Source organism: Macrobrachium rosenbergii, chromosome 18, assembly GCF_040412425.1.
Source record: "Macrobrachium rosenbergii isolate ZJJX-2024 chromosome 18, ASM4041242v1, whole genome shotgun sequence".
Classification (NCBI taxonomy): Eukaryota; Metazoa; Arthropoda; class Malacostraca; order Decapoda; family Palaemonidae; genus Macrobrachium; species Macrobrachium rosenbergii.
In genome coordinates, this window is record NC_089758.1 from 10,342,471 (window position 1) to 10,356,825 (window position 14,355).

At 41.0% G+C, this 14,355-nt stretch overlaps 1 protein-coding gene across 1 annotated transcript in view; it reads left to right on the forward strand.

The window, feature by feature from the left end:
• Window positions 1–14,355, forward strand: part of LOC136848096 (trafficking protein particle complex subunit 12) — a 74,728-nt gene that overhangs the window by 24,384 nt on the left and 35,989 nt on the right. The window contains exons 2-4 of the mRNA XM_067120298.1: window positions 5,893–7,153; window positions 9,324–9,554; window positions 13,531–13,694. Coding sequence (XP_066976399.1) covers window positions 5,915–7,153; window positions 9,324–9,554; window positions 13,531–13,694 — 1,634 coding nt within the window. The 5' untranslated portion in view covers window positions 5,893–5,914. The remainder of the gene's footprint in view (window positions 1–5,892; window positions 7,154–9,323; window positions 9,555–13,530; window positions 13,695–14,355) is intronic.

Consider the following 14,355-nt stretch of genomic DNA (forward strand, 5'->3'; position numbering starts at 1 on the left):
AATGGACATGTAATGAGGACTGAAAGTTGAAAATTGTAACAGCAGTGTAAATCGTTAAAGTATCTCAAATTATAGACCTCATGCACTGTATCTTGATGTCCAACCCATCTTACTATTACATAGTCTAACTGTGGGGTTTTCTCCTAGTTTCACCTTTAACCCACATATGTACTTCATCTTATTTTCTGGATCTCTCTATCTTGCTCTCCAACTCTTTTTTTTCTGTTTTAAATGGTGAATAACTGGAAATACCCATGTTCTTGGCATTATAACTTGCTTTGTGATTCATTCATTCATTTGAAGGGGGAAGTGAAAGCTCTTGGGAAGACAAAAATTGGAGAAGTTTCAGACCAAAAGAGGAATTGTTGTGTAAAAGCTCCATGACCATGATTTACTATAAGCAGTTGGAAATTCAGTCACTGAGCTGACCAGAGTGCTGCTTAAGAAAACATTGTAAAGAAAGCTATGGGGCCAAAAGAGTGGAAAAAGAGTTGTAATTCTTTATTGTTTATAAAAGTAGTGTAGGAAGCTGCTATAGTACACAGATGACTTGGTGTTAACAGCAGAATCAGAACGACAGGTAATGAAATGGTTAGATGATGGAATTGTGGAATGCAAGCAAACCTAAACTTAAGGTGACTAGTAAAGAAGCAAAGGAGAAACTGCAGTCGGAAAAATCTGTAGGTAATTCAAGAATAGCAGGTTCTAGGTATTGTGCATGAATGAAAATTATGCTAAGTGCTACCACACTTTTGGGATCAAATAACCAGCTTTATGCATACCTAAAAATGGACTGATTGTAAGACTTGCAATGTCATAAGCTGCAGTTCAGACTTTTCACACACATTTTGGTTTGCATTATAAGTGGCATCCCAACTTAATGGACAGCTGGCAGTCTGCCCTCCCAATAAGCAAAGAAATCCATTAATTAACTGAGATTTACATACGACCTACATGACACTTTGGAATTAATTCACCTAGCTTGAATAGCAATTTTATTTAAAGTAATTAAGAGCCTAGCTTCTAAAAATACATACAATACAGTACAGTACTGTACAGTATAACCAAACAAAATGTAGCCAATTGCAGTAATGTAGTTCTGCCTATTTATGCTTAAAAAAATACACAAAACTCGTACAGTATAAAATAAAACATTTGTGTTTCTGTTTAAGATACGCTACAAAACACTACGACTTATTTTGTTACTTCCCCCCCAAGTCTCTCTCTCTCTCTCTGGATTATATAAAATTTTTATATGTGTGACTTACTAAGTCATTACATTGCTTATAGTTTCACTTGCCAGCAGCTTAAAAATGTTGAAATTCGCTGGTTGAGCTAGTGTTGGTGTAGGTGGCTATAGCAGAGAGCTCAATTGTGTTCTGCTGGTTCCCAGCTGAATTTCAGTTGTGAACAGTCAGCTTAAATTGTGGCTTTCGACGCTTTTCCATTTGAGATTCTTCTTTTGGTGAAGTACTGTACTGGTAGCCTACGGCTTTGTATTTACATTAGGTTCTCTTAGCAAGACCATGATTTCTCAGTTTAGGATGTTTTTCCTCAACTTGACTTTGATTATAACTATGGTTGTTGACTTGTTAGTTTTAGTATGTCTGACTCTAGTGCTACTAGCCTCCGTGATTGCAGCAAAGGCTGCAATACTGTACAAAACTTACTAAAGAGAAGTATGACTCTCACTCTATGTGAGTAGAATGTAGGGGACAAGAGTGTCCAATTGATTGAACCTGTGATGAATGTTAAGAGTGGGATGCTGAAAAATGGAAGGTTTTGGGGTCTCATTTATCAAAACTGGACAGAGATAGAAAATGTAAGGCAGCTGCTAGAGCCGAGAATAAGACAGTAGATAGCAAGACCGTAGATAGCTCTGCTGATTATAATATTCCTACTTTATCTATATGCCTGCTCCCACTGTCACCTGTTCCCAATCCTTCGACTATTCAACCTGCTCCCTTGCTTCTGAACCCAACCCCCTTGCCAGCCTTGAGTCAAAACTAGTGCATAATTTTGATGTTAAAATGGGTTTAATAGTGGATACAGTGGCCTAGTGCTTGTCCTTATGGACAAAATGGATAAAGGTGTTAGTGAAGTGTCAGTGGAGGAGGCGGCTGTTCGTCCCGCGGATGCTCCTAGGCAAAGGTGACTGGATACTCCCTGACACATGGGAGCAGTCATACCGGAGGCTGAAGGGAGGTCAGTGGGGTCTGCCCATGGGCAGTTGTCCCCTCAGTTGGACCTGTTGCAACTTCCCAGGTCGTGACAAAGGATGGTTGTTGGAAAGGCATCCAGATGGAAGTGAGTAGGCTGTCCTCGAATTCCAAGGCTTCTACCCTGACAAGAGGTGCCAGTGGCACTTTAGTGATGAATCACGGCCCCTGAAAAGACCCGCAGCGGATACGGTCTGCTCCCCTCCAGTGCCTTTCAAGAGATTTAGAGAGCCCCACAGCAGCCTTCATGTAGTTTCTGGGATTCCCCGGAACATTTTTCTCCAGAATGCCCTGTGTGGGAGCCCAGGCGTTTTCTGCACCAAGACACTCCTCATCTCCTCGTGAGTGCCCAAGAGCAGCTGACCTTCCAGCAACGCCCGGACACTCAGTAGCTCCTGAGCACCCAGTAACACCCAACCTCTGATTATGCTCGAGAGCCCGTCATCGCACAGGCACCCTTCAGCATCCAAGCACCCTACAGCACCCAAGACTTCAGTACATGGATGAACTTTGCCTTCCATAGAACGCTCTGCACATTCTTCAATGTGTCTGGCGCCAGATGCCAAATGCCTGACAACAGCTAACCCTTTGGCTACTGATACAATGGACCCATTGCTAGCACCGATTCAGTGGCAGCTGGCTGACATCTTAAGTTTGCTTAAGAAAGAGCCCTCTTCTTTGGCCCAGGCCTCTCAGGAGTTGCAGCTATCCCCTGTCAGTTGGAAGAAGGTGAAGAAGGTGTTATGGATTAGGGCTTCCCTCCAGCAGCCTATACAGCTTTATTGATGTACTTGCTGCAGAACTTTCCGAGATTCTTCTCACCTGTGGCCCTGTCCCCGGCAACTTTTTCATTAGTGATAAGCCTGCCAACTCCTCCAGGCTGCTGAAGATGGTGCTTTCATCTTCTACTAGGAAGGCTCTCAATGAGCTGGACAGTTGGCTCTTGGAGAAGAGAGAGCAGGGGAAGTCTTTGTTCAGTTATCCTTACTCTCGTCTTGTACGTTGGAGGTATTCTTCGTATGACACTGGAGAAGCTCCTTCACTGGGAGTGGCTGCCTCCTCCCAGGGGTCCTCTCAGGACTTATAGACTCGTCTCGGAGATCAGCCTTTGCTGTTGCTAATGTGATGTTCTCTCCTACAGAACTCGACCACCTTCTGAAGAATCTTTTGAGAATTTTGAAGTGGTAAGCTTCTTGGACTGGTCAGTGGGTGCATTAGCCCTTAAGATAAAGAATTGCTGTTCATTACCTGAGGAGGTCACGGCAGATTGGCTGAATGTCCTGCTGTGCACAGATAGGGGCATCAGGGATGGCTCTCAAGAGTTAGCCTCTCTCTATGCTATGGGGGTACTGAAGAAGAGAGAGCGCTGGTGCTTGTTCACCACGAAGAGCATCACGGCTTCTCAGAAGTCTGCCCTCTTATACTCTCCTCTCGATCACCAGCACCTCTTCCCTCAATTGACAGTCAGCAACATTTCTTCGTAGCTTCAGAAGGAAAGCACACAGGACCTTTTAGCTCATCCCAGGGATTCTTTGTCTATGAGTACCAGGACTGTTTCTCCACTTCAGCCACTGCCCTTTTTGGGTAGCGTAGCAGAACCAGAACCCAGTCAAGGCCTAGGACGAACCTGAATTTCTTGTCTTGGCCTTTTAAGAAGTCCTCCTCCAAGCCCACAGCCTAGAAGTGAGGATCCTTTCCTCAATGTGCCAGTAGGAGCCAGGCTCCTCCATTACTGGGAGAGGTGGAGCGCAAGGGGAGCAGAGGAGTGGATTGTGTCAGCACTGAAACAGGGCTAAACCATCCCCTTCATGGAGAAGCCCCCATTAGTCAACATGCCCATCACATTGGCCACCTACTCGGTAGGACCTGAGAGGTTTTCGGCCCTTTCCAACAAAGTTTCAACCCTCCTCGAGAAGAGAGCCATCGAAGAAGTTGAAGAGGTCAGGTTGGACGGTTTTTACAACCGCCTCTTTGTAGTCCCCAAGGCATCAGGGATGGAGCCAGTACTGGACATAAGTGCCTTGAATTTCTTTGTTGAAAAGACAAAATTCAAGATGGAAACAAGTCACTCTGTCACGTCATCAATTCACTGAGGTGACTGGATGACAACCATAGACATGCAGGATGCCTATTTCCACATTCCTGTACATCCAGAGTCCAGGAAATATCTAAGATTTGTATCTTGCAACAGATTATAGCTCTACTGTCATTCCACACTTGTGTTAGCAGGATGAGTGGAAAGAGTCACATCTTGTCAGGTGAAGATCAAAGACTGGGTGCTTGACTGAGTAGCCACCTGAATCTGCACCCAATCTAACATACTCAGCCCAAGTTGCTGCCTCACTGAGGAAAGGAGAGAAGCCAGTCACTTTACCATTCAACCCTAGCCTTCCACTCCAAGTACCTTAAACAAGATGCTTTCCAGTCCAAAGTGAACTTGGGTAAGTTCACAACCTGTTGAGTAACCCCACTTGCCCCAAGGAGAAGTTGTCTAGGAACCTGTGAATGACATCTCTTGGTAGAATTAATGTAAAGGTGGCCTGATGCTTCAGGCACCTCCCCTCAATATCTGTGCTTAATTTAGTCTCTGATCTACTAAAATGTTACTTGGAGTTGGTGGTTATTTCACTTATATGTATGTTTTATATTTCCTGTGTTATCTTTATTGCACTTTAAGTTTAAAATAAATAATGTACATGGCTCAGAAAGAATTTCTAATTCATCCCTGAAAGAAAACTAATAGAAGGAAAGATGAGGAGTTACTTTATTTCATAAAGCATCATTGGTTTCCGAGGGTCTTTTTGCAGGTCCTTCAAGGTCCTTTTTTCTGACTTCTGCCTTTTAGAGATTTAGGGTTAATATCATCAGGATATTAACCCTTTGAGATTCTGATGGTGATTATAGTTACCATCCATTTTTCAAACTCTTGAGAGTCTGTTGATGACTATAGTTGTCATCAAAAGATATATTTTTAATAAATTTGCTATAAATTATAAAAAAAATCATAATAACGAAATTTGAATATGGCATGTATGGATGCTCAATGTCTGGAGACCAGTAAGAGTCCAGATTTATGGTGAATTTAAAAATAAAAGTGACATGAACCATTATTCCGCTCAGCAAACTTACACCCCTTAAATATATTTTACATTTTGTGGTATCATATGTGGCTCAAATAGTAATGAATTTCATATCATTGAAAGGTAATTTATCATACTTTTACACTGCTTAAACAGAAATTGGATTCTTTTCTCAGATTAATCATGACTTTTTAAAAATAAAATAACAAACATTTTTTTCATTACGGCTAACTTTTACTTGTACTGTGATGTAAATTTTTTTTTTTTTGCATTTTTAAACATATGGTGATAAAGCTCAACCCTTTAACTTTAAAAGGACATCAAATGCATTAATGTAGCATGAAGTATAGTGTTACACACTTACCAAAGAATACTGCTATGTATTATTGCTCATACAGTGGAGGTGTGGTCTGGCATTGAAAGAATTTGACCCCTGCCCCAATTCCTCAAAGGATTAAATAGTATGTATTTTTTTTATTTTATTAAGTTTAATGAATTTTTTTCTTTTATCTCTGAGGACTACATTTTTTATCCTTTATATTTAGTTTCTTAATCTGTTATTTTAGAATTAATGTTAATTGTTTTCTTTCCAGGTTTTGATCTTGTAATTGGGACATGTCTGGTAACCCCTCTGCTGGACCACAGAATTCGTCTCTCAGTCAGTACTTCGATCAGAGTAGTAGTAGTATCTTTGATCAGATCTCCCAAGCTGCTGAAGATGTTGCTCCAGGATGTGTCAATGAACGGCTGCCAGGTGGGGTAGATACCTCTAGCCAGGCACTTGCTCAGGGATATGGTCCTCACACAGAAACCCAGCATTTCCTAGATCCAGCTTCCTTTGCTCCACCAGGAAACCTTCCCAGGGCTCCACTTACCAACGCATCATGTCCTCCAGGTGCTCAACAAAATAATGTATCAAAATTGGATGTTAATGTTGGTGGATTAAAGACCCCAAATAATCAGAATGTCCCTCAGCAAGCATCAAATTGTCCTCCAGGAGTTGGAAGTAACCAATTAAGAGTTGCTGTACCAGCCCAGTCATCACAACTGACCCAGAATGTCCCATCTGTTCTATCTCCTGGTCCATTAACACCTCAATTTAATCAAGGTGGCCAGAGATTTCTACATTCCACACCAGTTTCATCACAGAGCACTGCATATCCCCCACATTCCTTAAAGCCTCTAACTCCTGGTCAACCTGCAATGATGATGAGTATGTCTGCATCAATGCTTGTTACTGATACTTCTCCAAATGCAAGTATGGACATGGAAGCCACTACTGTAAAGTTTCGTCAGGCTAGTCTTGAAGAGACTTCTCCAATGGCTTCATCCCAGGCTGTACAGGCAAGCAGTAGTGGTGCTTCTTTAGGTATTGTACCTGTCACAAATACCTTAACAAGTGTGCCCATAGGGATGATAACACCTTCAATTCCTAAAAATCAAGCAGCTTCATTGCAAGACCCATCAAATGACAAGTCTAATCAGAGTGAGTCAAAACTTTATAAATATTTCAACAACAAGACAGCAAGTCCTTTTGATAACATTACATCTCCAGCATCTGTAGGTGGTGGGAATGATTCTGCAATGATGAATCCTGTGTATATGTCACCAACTGATAACTTCAACATAAGTAACGCCATTCCATCTCCAGATTCCTTCTTGACACCAGCAACAGAGCAGGATGTCTTTACAGCAAGCCTTCTTTCAAGTGATGCTGATCGAAGACACGATGCTTGGATACCCTCTGAAAGTACGAAACAAGCTCTGGGTGCCATGGCAACAAACCCTCCTGGGACATATTTCCCTGAGAAGGAACTTTTGACAATGCCAGGGATTGCTATTAAAGAAGACTTTGTAAGTATTGTACATTATTTTTTATTTTCTTTATAGAATACGAGTACAGTATATATGTGCTGCACAACTAACGTGATTTTACACGAATGTAAATCCCTACTATTTTACTTGGTTTTTCTATACTGATTGTGGAAACAGTAGAGAATTGGGAATTGATGCAGCCCAGAGTGCAAGCAGTGGAAGGTAGACATGCAGGTTTCTAACTCTATTTTTTTTTCACTGCAATGTCATTGCACTAAACAGACTTGTTTATCTTTGAAGAATGAGAATGTTGTGTTCAGTAAAAAAAATTTTTTTTAACCTTCCTACCATCATTGTAGGTTTCCAAGTATTTGTTTTATTGTTCCTACACAAATACAAACCATCACTGTTTATATAGGAATAACTTTCAGCCTGAGGTGGGAGACAGTTGTTGAACTTGGTAACAAGGTTTTTAACTATTGGTTTTTAGGGGAGTGGGGGACTACCCCACACACCCTCCATCACTAGTTTTTTTTTCAGCCATCATTGTGTGATTACGTATTACTACATTCATCCTGATTGCCAAGTTGGACTCGAGTTTTTTGATTTCCAGAAGTTGTGTCTTTTGGAGGTGTGAGTGACTAGAACCGTCATCCCCTTTTTTTATTGTTTAAATCCCCACTGGTTTTCTACTAACGTTACTTTCCATTTCAGCATGTTGCTGTTGTAGAGGAAATTTTTACTGCTGTTGTGAGATGATCAGTAGAAGAGGTAGCCTGCAAGTGTTAGCCTACCTCCTCCCATTCACTGCCAAAGTTCTCTTACAACGTCATCTGCAAAGTCTGCCATTGCTGTAACCCATTAGATGTCACCTGTTGTGTCTGCCATTGCACTGTATGATGTTGCCTGCTGTTGCTGCTACCTTTATGATGTTGCATGCTATTGCTGCAGCCTTAATGATGTCACCTGCTGTTGCTGCAACCTGGATGATGATGTCTGGTGTTGCTACAACTGCTAAGAGCTCGTTGTTGAGTTTCAAAAGCTTTCTTCCTTCCCAGAACTAATGCAACCTCTCAGGAGGATTCTAAGAGAGCCAGAGATTCCTCTTGTCTTTTTCATGAGTTTGTAGCAAACTCAGAAAACACAAATTTCTGACGAGACTCAAGACTCTCTTGGTCCCCTTCCTCTGAGAATTTGTTAGTTGGGAGCTGGATGAGATGCTTTTGTGCCTAGTGTGAGCCCTGTGGCAGTGTGAGACCTCATAGACCAGACTGTACTATTGGTGTATCTTTGTAGTCTTGGTAGGCACAAGAAGGTGGTGTGTGGGACACCCCTTCTTTGTGATTCATGAAAAAATAAAGTGGACATACTGTTCATCCTTTGGAGAACTTTTTGGTTCACAAGCAATGAGGAGAGATGTCTGGTGGCACCAGACTACCTTTACTACATTTTACCCCTGGGAAATTGCCCATAAGTCCTTGGACTCTCCTTAGGACCTGTGGTGGCTGCATAAGAGGTTGTGTAGTCTCCACATTCCTCTTAGACAAGAAGCATCTCACCTAAGATACTCAGATGGCATATGGCTTGAGATTGACTGGCTCTCTCTCTCTCTCTTCTTCCTTCCTTCCTTCCTCTGCTAGGTAGCAGTCAGGATGGGTACATACTGTACTAGCCACTATGCAGGTAGACTTCACAATCAAGTATCCTATCCTTGAGCTTCAGCTTGTAGAGGTGGTAAAGCTATTATCTGAACCCATCTTGACCCAGATACAACCTGCCCTCCTACTTGTGCTACCCTGTCTGTAGAAATTTTCCTAGGGTGACAGTTCAGATATATTTCACAATTCACTGTCTCAGAGCTTTATCAGTCTTGCATCCCTATGCCATATTGCATGGTAGGCTACGAGTTATTGCTCCTTGGCTCACGATCATGACCCCACCTCTTAATCCTTGATGACAAAGGAAAAGGTGCTGGATGATGGCAGGTTAGGGAGTTCAAACCCCCCAACTCACCTCCCACCATTTAACAAATTTGTTACCAAGCTTCAGCAAGTGATTCCAGCTTGCGCTGAGGAATACTCTTACATACAAGGGGATGGTTTGTTTGCCAAGGGTGATTATAAATTATTTTTAAAAATTTTGATTTTGTCATAGTTTTTAAGATTTAAAAACTTTTTTAAGTTGCATATATTTCTGTATTTTATTGCAGGGTGACCCAGTCAAAAATCTTGTGAGGACATACCTTGGTGAAGATCCTGCAATGAAGCGTGTGGTATTAACTGCTGCATCTGTTACTCAGGACGATCGTGGCTTACGACAGCTGATTGCTGCAGGATGCTACCATGCTGCTGTGAATTTAACAACCCAACTTCTTACTGTGTATGGTCAAGGAGAAGGAAGAGCAGGTCATCCCAGCAAGCATACAGCTCATTCCATTCAGGTAAGATATACAGTACGTACAGTATACCTGCCCCAAAAAATGTTGATATCTTTTCTTTGTAGTGATATTGTAGATGTATATAGTTGTTAAAGTTTAGTGTTGAAAATACATTTGTTCACTACTGCCTGTTAATTATAATATGCCTTTTGTGTAAAGCGATCCCAGTTGCACCAACCTTCTTTAGCTAGAAATAAAGGCTCTTATTAAGTATGGCAGTCCCTTCATCTGTTACTCCACATCTATTCTCAGTCTGCTGTGCATCTCCATAATGTTTATACTCACCCCTTTCCCAGATCACCTTTCTGAAGTTATCACTTCTGCCAGCCTATATCTTGCTCTATATATTCTTGCTTTGTTATTTCTTTCTTGCCCGTTTCTGTGTTCTTGGTTTATCATATATTTTATCAGGAGTGTATTTTTAAGGGAATCTGTGTTTGTCCATCTCACTTTACAGTATTTGATCAAATAACTATAGGTTAAGTAGGGTGTGACTTCTCTTGTTTTACATTTTTATTTGGGATTTACTAATTCACTAAGAATTACAGATACAGTACCTGTAAAATATTTTTTTATTCTGTGTATTAGTATCAAGGCTTCACACTATTTACATTATAACTTTTTCTTTGCTAATGTGAAACAAATTAACTGTGAGATTTACTCAAGTCTGTCAAGCAGCATGTTACCTAAGTGTCTTTGCTTATGATATGATACACTTACACCCAATGTTATGACTTGCATTATGGAGCAGATGAAAATGCAGTACATGACATCACTGTTTACCATGCATTCTTGCATCAACTTGTCTCCCAGTCCTCTTCCACCCACACTTGGACAATGGGATATTCATCTGTCTCCTTCACAGGTGAACCTGGATTCACATTCATGCCACATATCTTATTTGCTCCTATACCAAACACTGCTTGCACCTTGATGACACTCTTGCTTTTGCAGCCCAGCATGAGCACTACCGATGGCCCCATATATTGCTTAAGCAGCAGATCCTTCCTGTGTACACATCACTAGTTGCAGACAGTTTTGGCAGTAAGAAACCAACTATGGTCTATCAACACCAATTCCTGTTGACATCCCACCCATGCTGCGGCATTGCCAGGCACATCCCCTCTCTGTTAAGTGGCCACCATTTTGGAGCTTGTTGTAGAGCTCATCCACATCACCTGTTGGGAAAGCTTCCATTTGTGTTTCTGCCATTATTGTGAAAAATGCTACCACCTGTAAGGTTGAAAAAGTTCTGTTACTGGAGGGTTCAAGCCCCTCTCTTCCTCCAACACTTTTGCCTTAAACAGAAGTTCATAGTCTTCGACTTCAAAGGGGGTATTCTGAAGCAGCAAGGTGGAATGCTCATTATCTTTGGATTGTTCGAGCAGGGAATTTTGCTTTGATCTTTATTGGCAGGTACACAGGTGTCTGATACCTTCGACATCAGCAACAAGGCTGGGCCAGTCTTTGAATCATGTTCCCCAGCAGGATGAGGAGGAAATATGCAAGATCACATTATGCAAGGTGTTTTAGCAAATCTTTCAGTTGAATGTAGATTGTGTGGACCAGTGAAATCACTGACTGCTCCCTCCTGATGGACTATTTCTGCTATTACCATTGAGGACCTATAGCCATATTGTTTCAATCCTCCAGTGATTCTCCATCATTGCAAATGGGAAGGAAATCTCTTTCCTCATCCAGCCCATTTAGCAAGGAGAATTTGAAGTGTACTTTGCTTTGCAGCCTCGAGCCTTCTAAATTTGCAGAAGTAAAGAAGAGATTTGATCCAGTCTCTTCCTTAGAGACAGTCCCCCTTGTCCTGATTATCAGGTTAACTCTTCCGGGAAACGTCAGCATTGCCAGGCCACTTGGAACTTTCAGATCTGGCCCAACTCCTAAATAGGAAAATCAAATTTGATCCATTCTGGTTCAGGTAGTGCTCTGTTGGAGGACTTGCACAAAGAATTTTTGGACCATGAAAGAAGAGTCATTCTTTGCTGAAGGTTTGGATCGAGTATAAGGAATCATCAGGCCTCAGCAGCCTTCTGAGCCCTTGAAGGAGACCTTGGTTGTGAAACTGCAGTAGGGAGAAGGCTCTACAGCATGGGAACATGACTTATCCATGGCAAAATCTGTCTTCAGCAACTTGTATTAACGGAGGACGTTGCCTTTCTGACATCAGTCCTTCTAGCAAAGGTGGTCTAGATTATCAGCCCTGCACTGGTACCAGGTGAACTCCTTTTATGCATTATGGATGACACATTTAATCGGCATTGTACCCCCTGCTTGTTTTCTACTCCAACAGGAGAGCTAGGGCTTCAGCAAAGTCTTTGGGAAGAGGTGGGAGGAAGAAAATGAGACCAGCCTTTCTCTCTAGGTGCTGCATTCTCCATTTGGCAATTTCATTGAGGGAAAGTGGGAATCATGGCAAGAGACAGGTCCTAAAACATGAGGCTTGGTGGAGCTTCCTTAATTATAACAGATCCCCTTCCTTTACATCCTGGAGATGTTCCTGTTCACTATTAAGAGGTACAGAGCTAAGTGTTTTGAGCGGTGCTGCCACGAAGTGGGTAGAAATCAAGACATTTCATGACCTGATTCTCTGCTTCAGCCAGTTACTGTCAAAGCCTTCTTATGAAGCCTCTTAGCCAGGATTTAGCCCTAATTCTGAAGAGCATAACCAAAGCCCCTTCTGAACCACATCCAGATAACCCCCATTCTCAAACTGACACTGAAGATGGCTTTCTTAGCGGCCATAGCATCCCCAAAAATGGTAGGAGAGCTAATGAGGTCCAAGTAATCTCAACCTACATGGCATTCAGGCATAATGTGAAATTTACTTCTATCCTGAAGGCAGGGATATACGGATACCAGCCCATAAGTGGCCTCAGGTTTTTTTGTTAAGCTGGCAGTTGCTGTGAGGCAAATATTACCAAGTGGGAGAACATGGACGATTCCTCCTCGCCTTCCTCTAAACTTTCTCTCTTCCTAGCACCGTCAAGAGTGGTACTATGGTCTCGAATATTCACTGCTCAGGTGTCCATTTGAGTTTATGGTCTCTTCTCTCCTTGTTGCGTGCAAACCATGGGCTTCATTTTTACAAAGTTTTAGGTAGCACCCTTTAATGCTACACCACAGACAAGGTACTCCTTTCCCAAGTACCAAGTGAGTTCTTCTGTCTTCAGGACCCTGTATTCTGTTTTCCATAGGATGCAGTCATTTAACCTCCCTTGTAATTATTTTATAATACAATAACACATTTTTCAAACAAACCAGTTATTCAAAAGGGGTTTCTTGCCTTCCTCCCATCCCCACCTTATTGTTTGGTTCTTTCTTATGAGCACAACTGAATGAGGGTATTTGCAGAACAACAGGTGAAGGGACTGCCATGTGCGGTGAGAACATTTGTTTCAAGCTAAAGCAGATCTGTATGATAGGAATTGCCACACAGAATAAGGCAACTTAAGATTAATGGGTCTCAAAGAAAAGTGTTATTGTATTAAATAAAAATAAATTTTAAAAATTATCATAAAGCAGATAGCATGATTAGAAAGTATGGTGCCAGAATTGACAATACACTAGTGTTTAGAATATTGGATTTTTTTCCTTGAGAAAGTGGTTATAAATTTTAATTCCTGTGTTTCCTTCCCTTTTTATTAAGTTATTCAAAAATATATATCCACTTTAATGAATATATTTTTCTTAATGGTTTTGCCTTAACTTTGCTCCAATTTTCACCTCTAATTTCAGAACAAATCCTTTGTATCTGAGTCTAGCAGTGTGACTCATTAGTTTCATTAAAATTCGTAATAATAATGAAAAAATTATACTTTTTAAACTTAAGAGAGACATTGCTTCAGCCTTGCTATCCGTGCATACTAACCATTCATTTTAATGTAGTAACTTGCAACTATTTCATGTCCCTTATTTTGCTAATCTTCATCATCTACAAAGAATGTGATACATTCTTTCTTTGCAGCTTTGGTTCACAAGAATTGCTCTTCTTATAAAGCTACGTCGATTTTCCTTAGCTGAGGTTGAGTGCCAATATTTTGGGGATTTGGATGCTCCAGACTTATATTTTGAATTTTATCCGGAGCTATATGGAGGCAGGAAAGGTTCCATGGTGCCATTTGGATTCAGGTATAGTGAAGGATTTTTACTATTTGCCTTTTATCACTGTAACTGTTTTATAAAAAAAAAGGAATTGTATCTCAAAGCAAAAATGAGGTTCATTCTTAAGTAGAGTAATGATACATATTTTTTCCCTTAGGTAATAAAATGACTTTCTGAAAATCTGAAATTTGAGACATAATACAGTAAATCATCGCATACATTAACCCTTAAACGCCGACTGGACGTATCGTAAGTCGACTAAAATTGTCTGTCAGGTGACGAGCAGACATACCGTACGTCGACTACAAAAAATTTCAACCTTCGGTCAACTTTGACTCGACTGAAATGGTCGAAAAACGCAATTGTAAGCTAAAACTCTTACATTCTAGTAATATTCAATCATTTACCTTCATTTTGCAACAAATTGGAAGTCTCTAGCACAGTATTTTGATTCATGGTGAATTTTTGAAAAAAACTTTTTCCGAACGTCCGCGCAGTAACTCGGCCGAACATCTCGGAAATTCTTTCGACACTTTGTCGTAATGTTTGCACCATTTTATATTAGCCGTTACATAAAGTTTTATATATGAAAATGTGCAATTTTATGTAAAATACAACAAAAAACAACCTATGGTTGTAGCTTTTATCAGTTTGGAAATATTTTCATATAAATCAAGTTAAGTGCCAA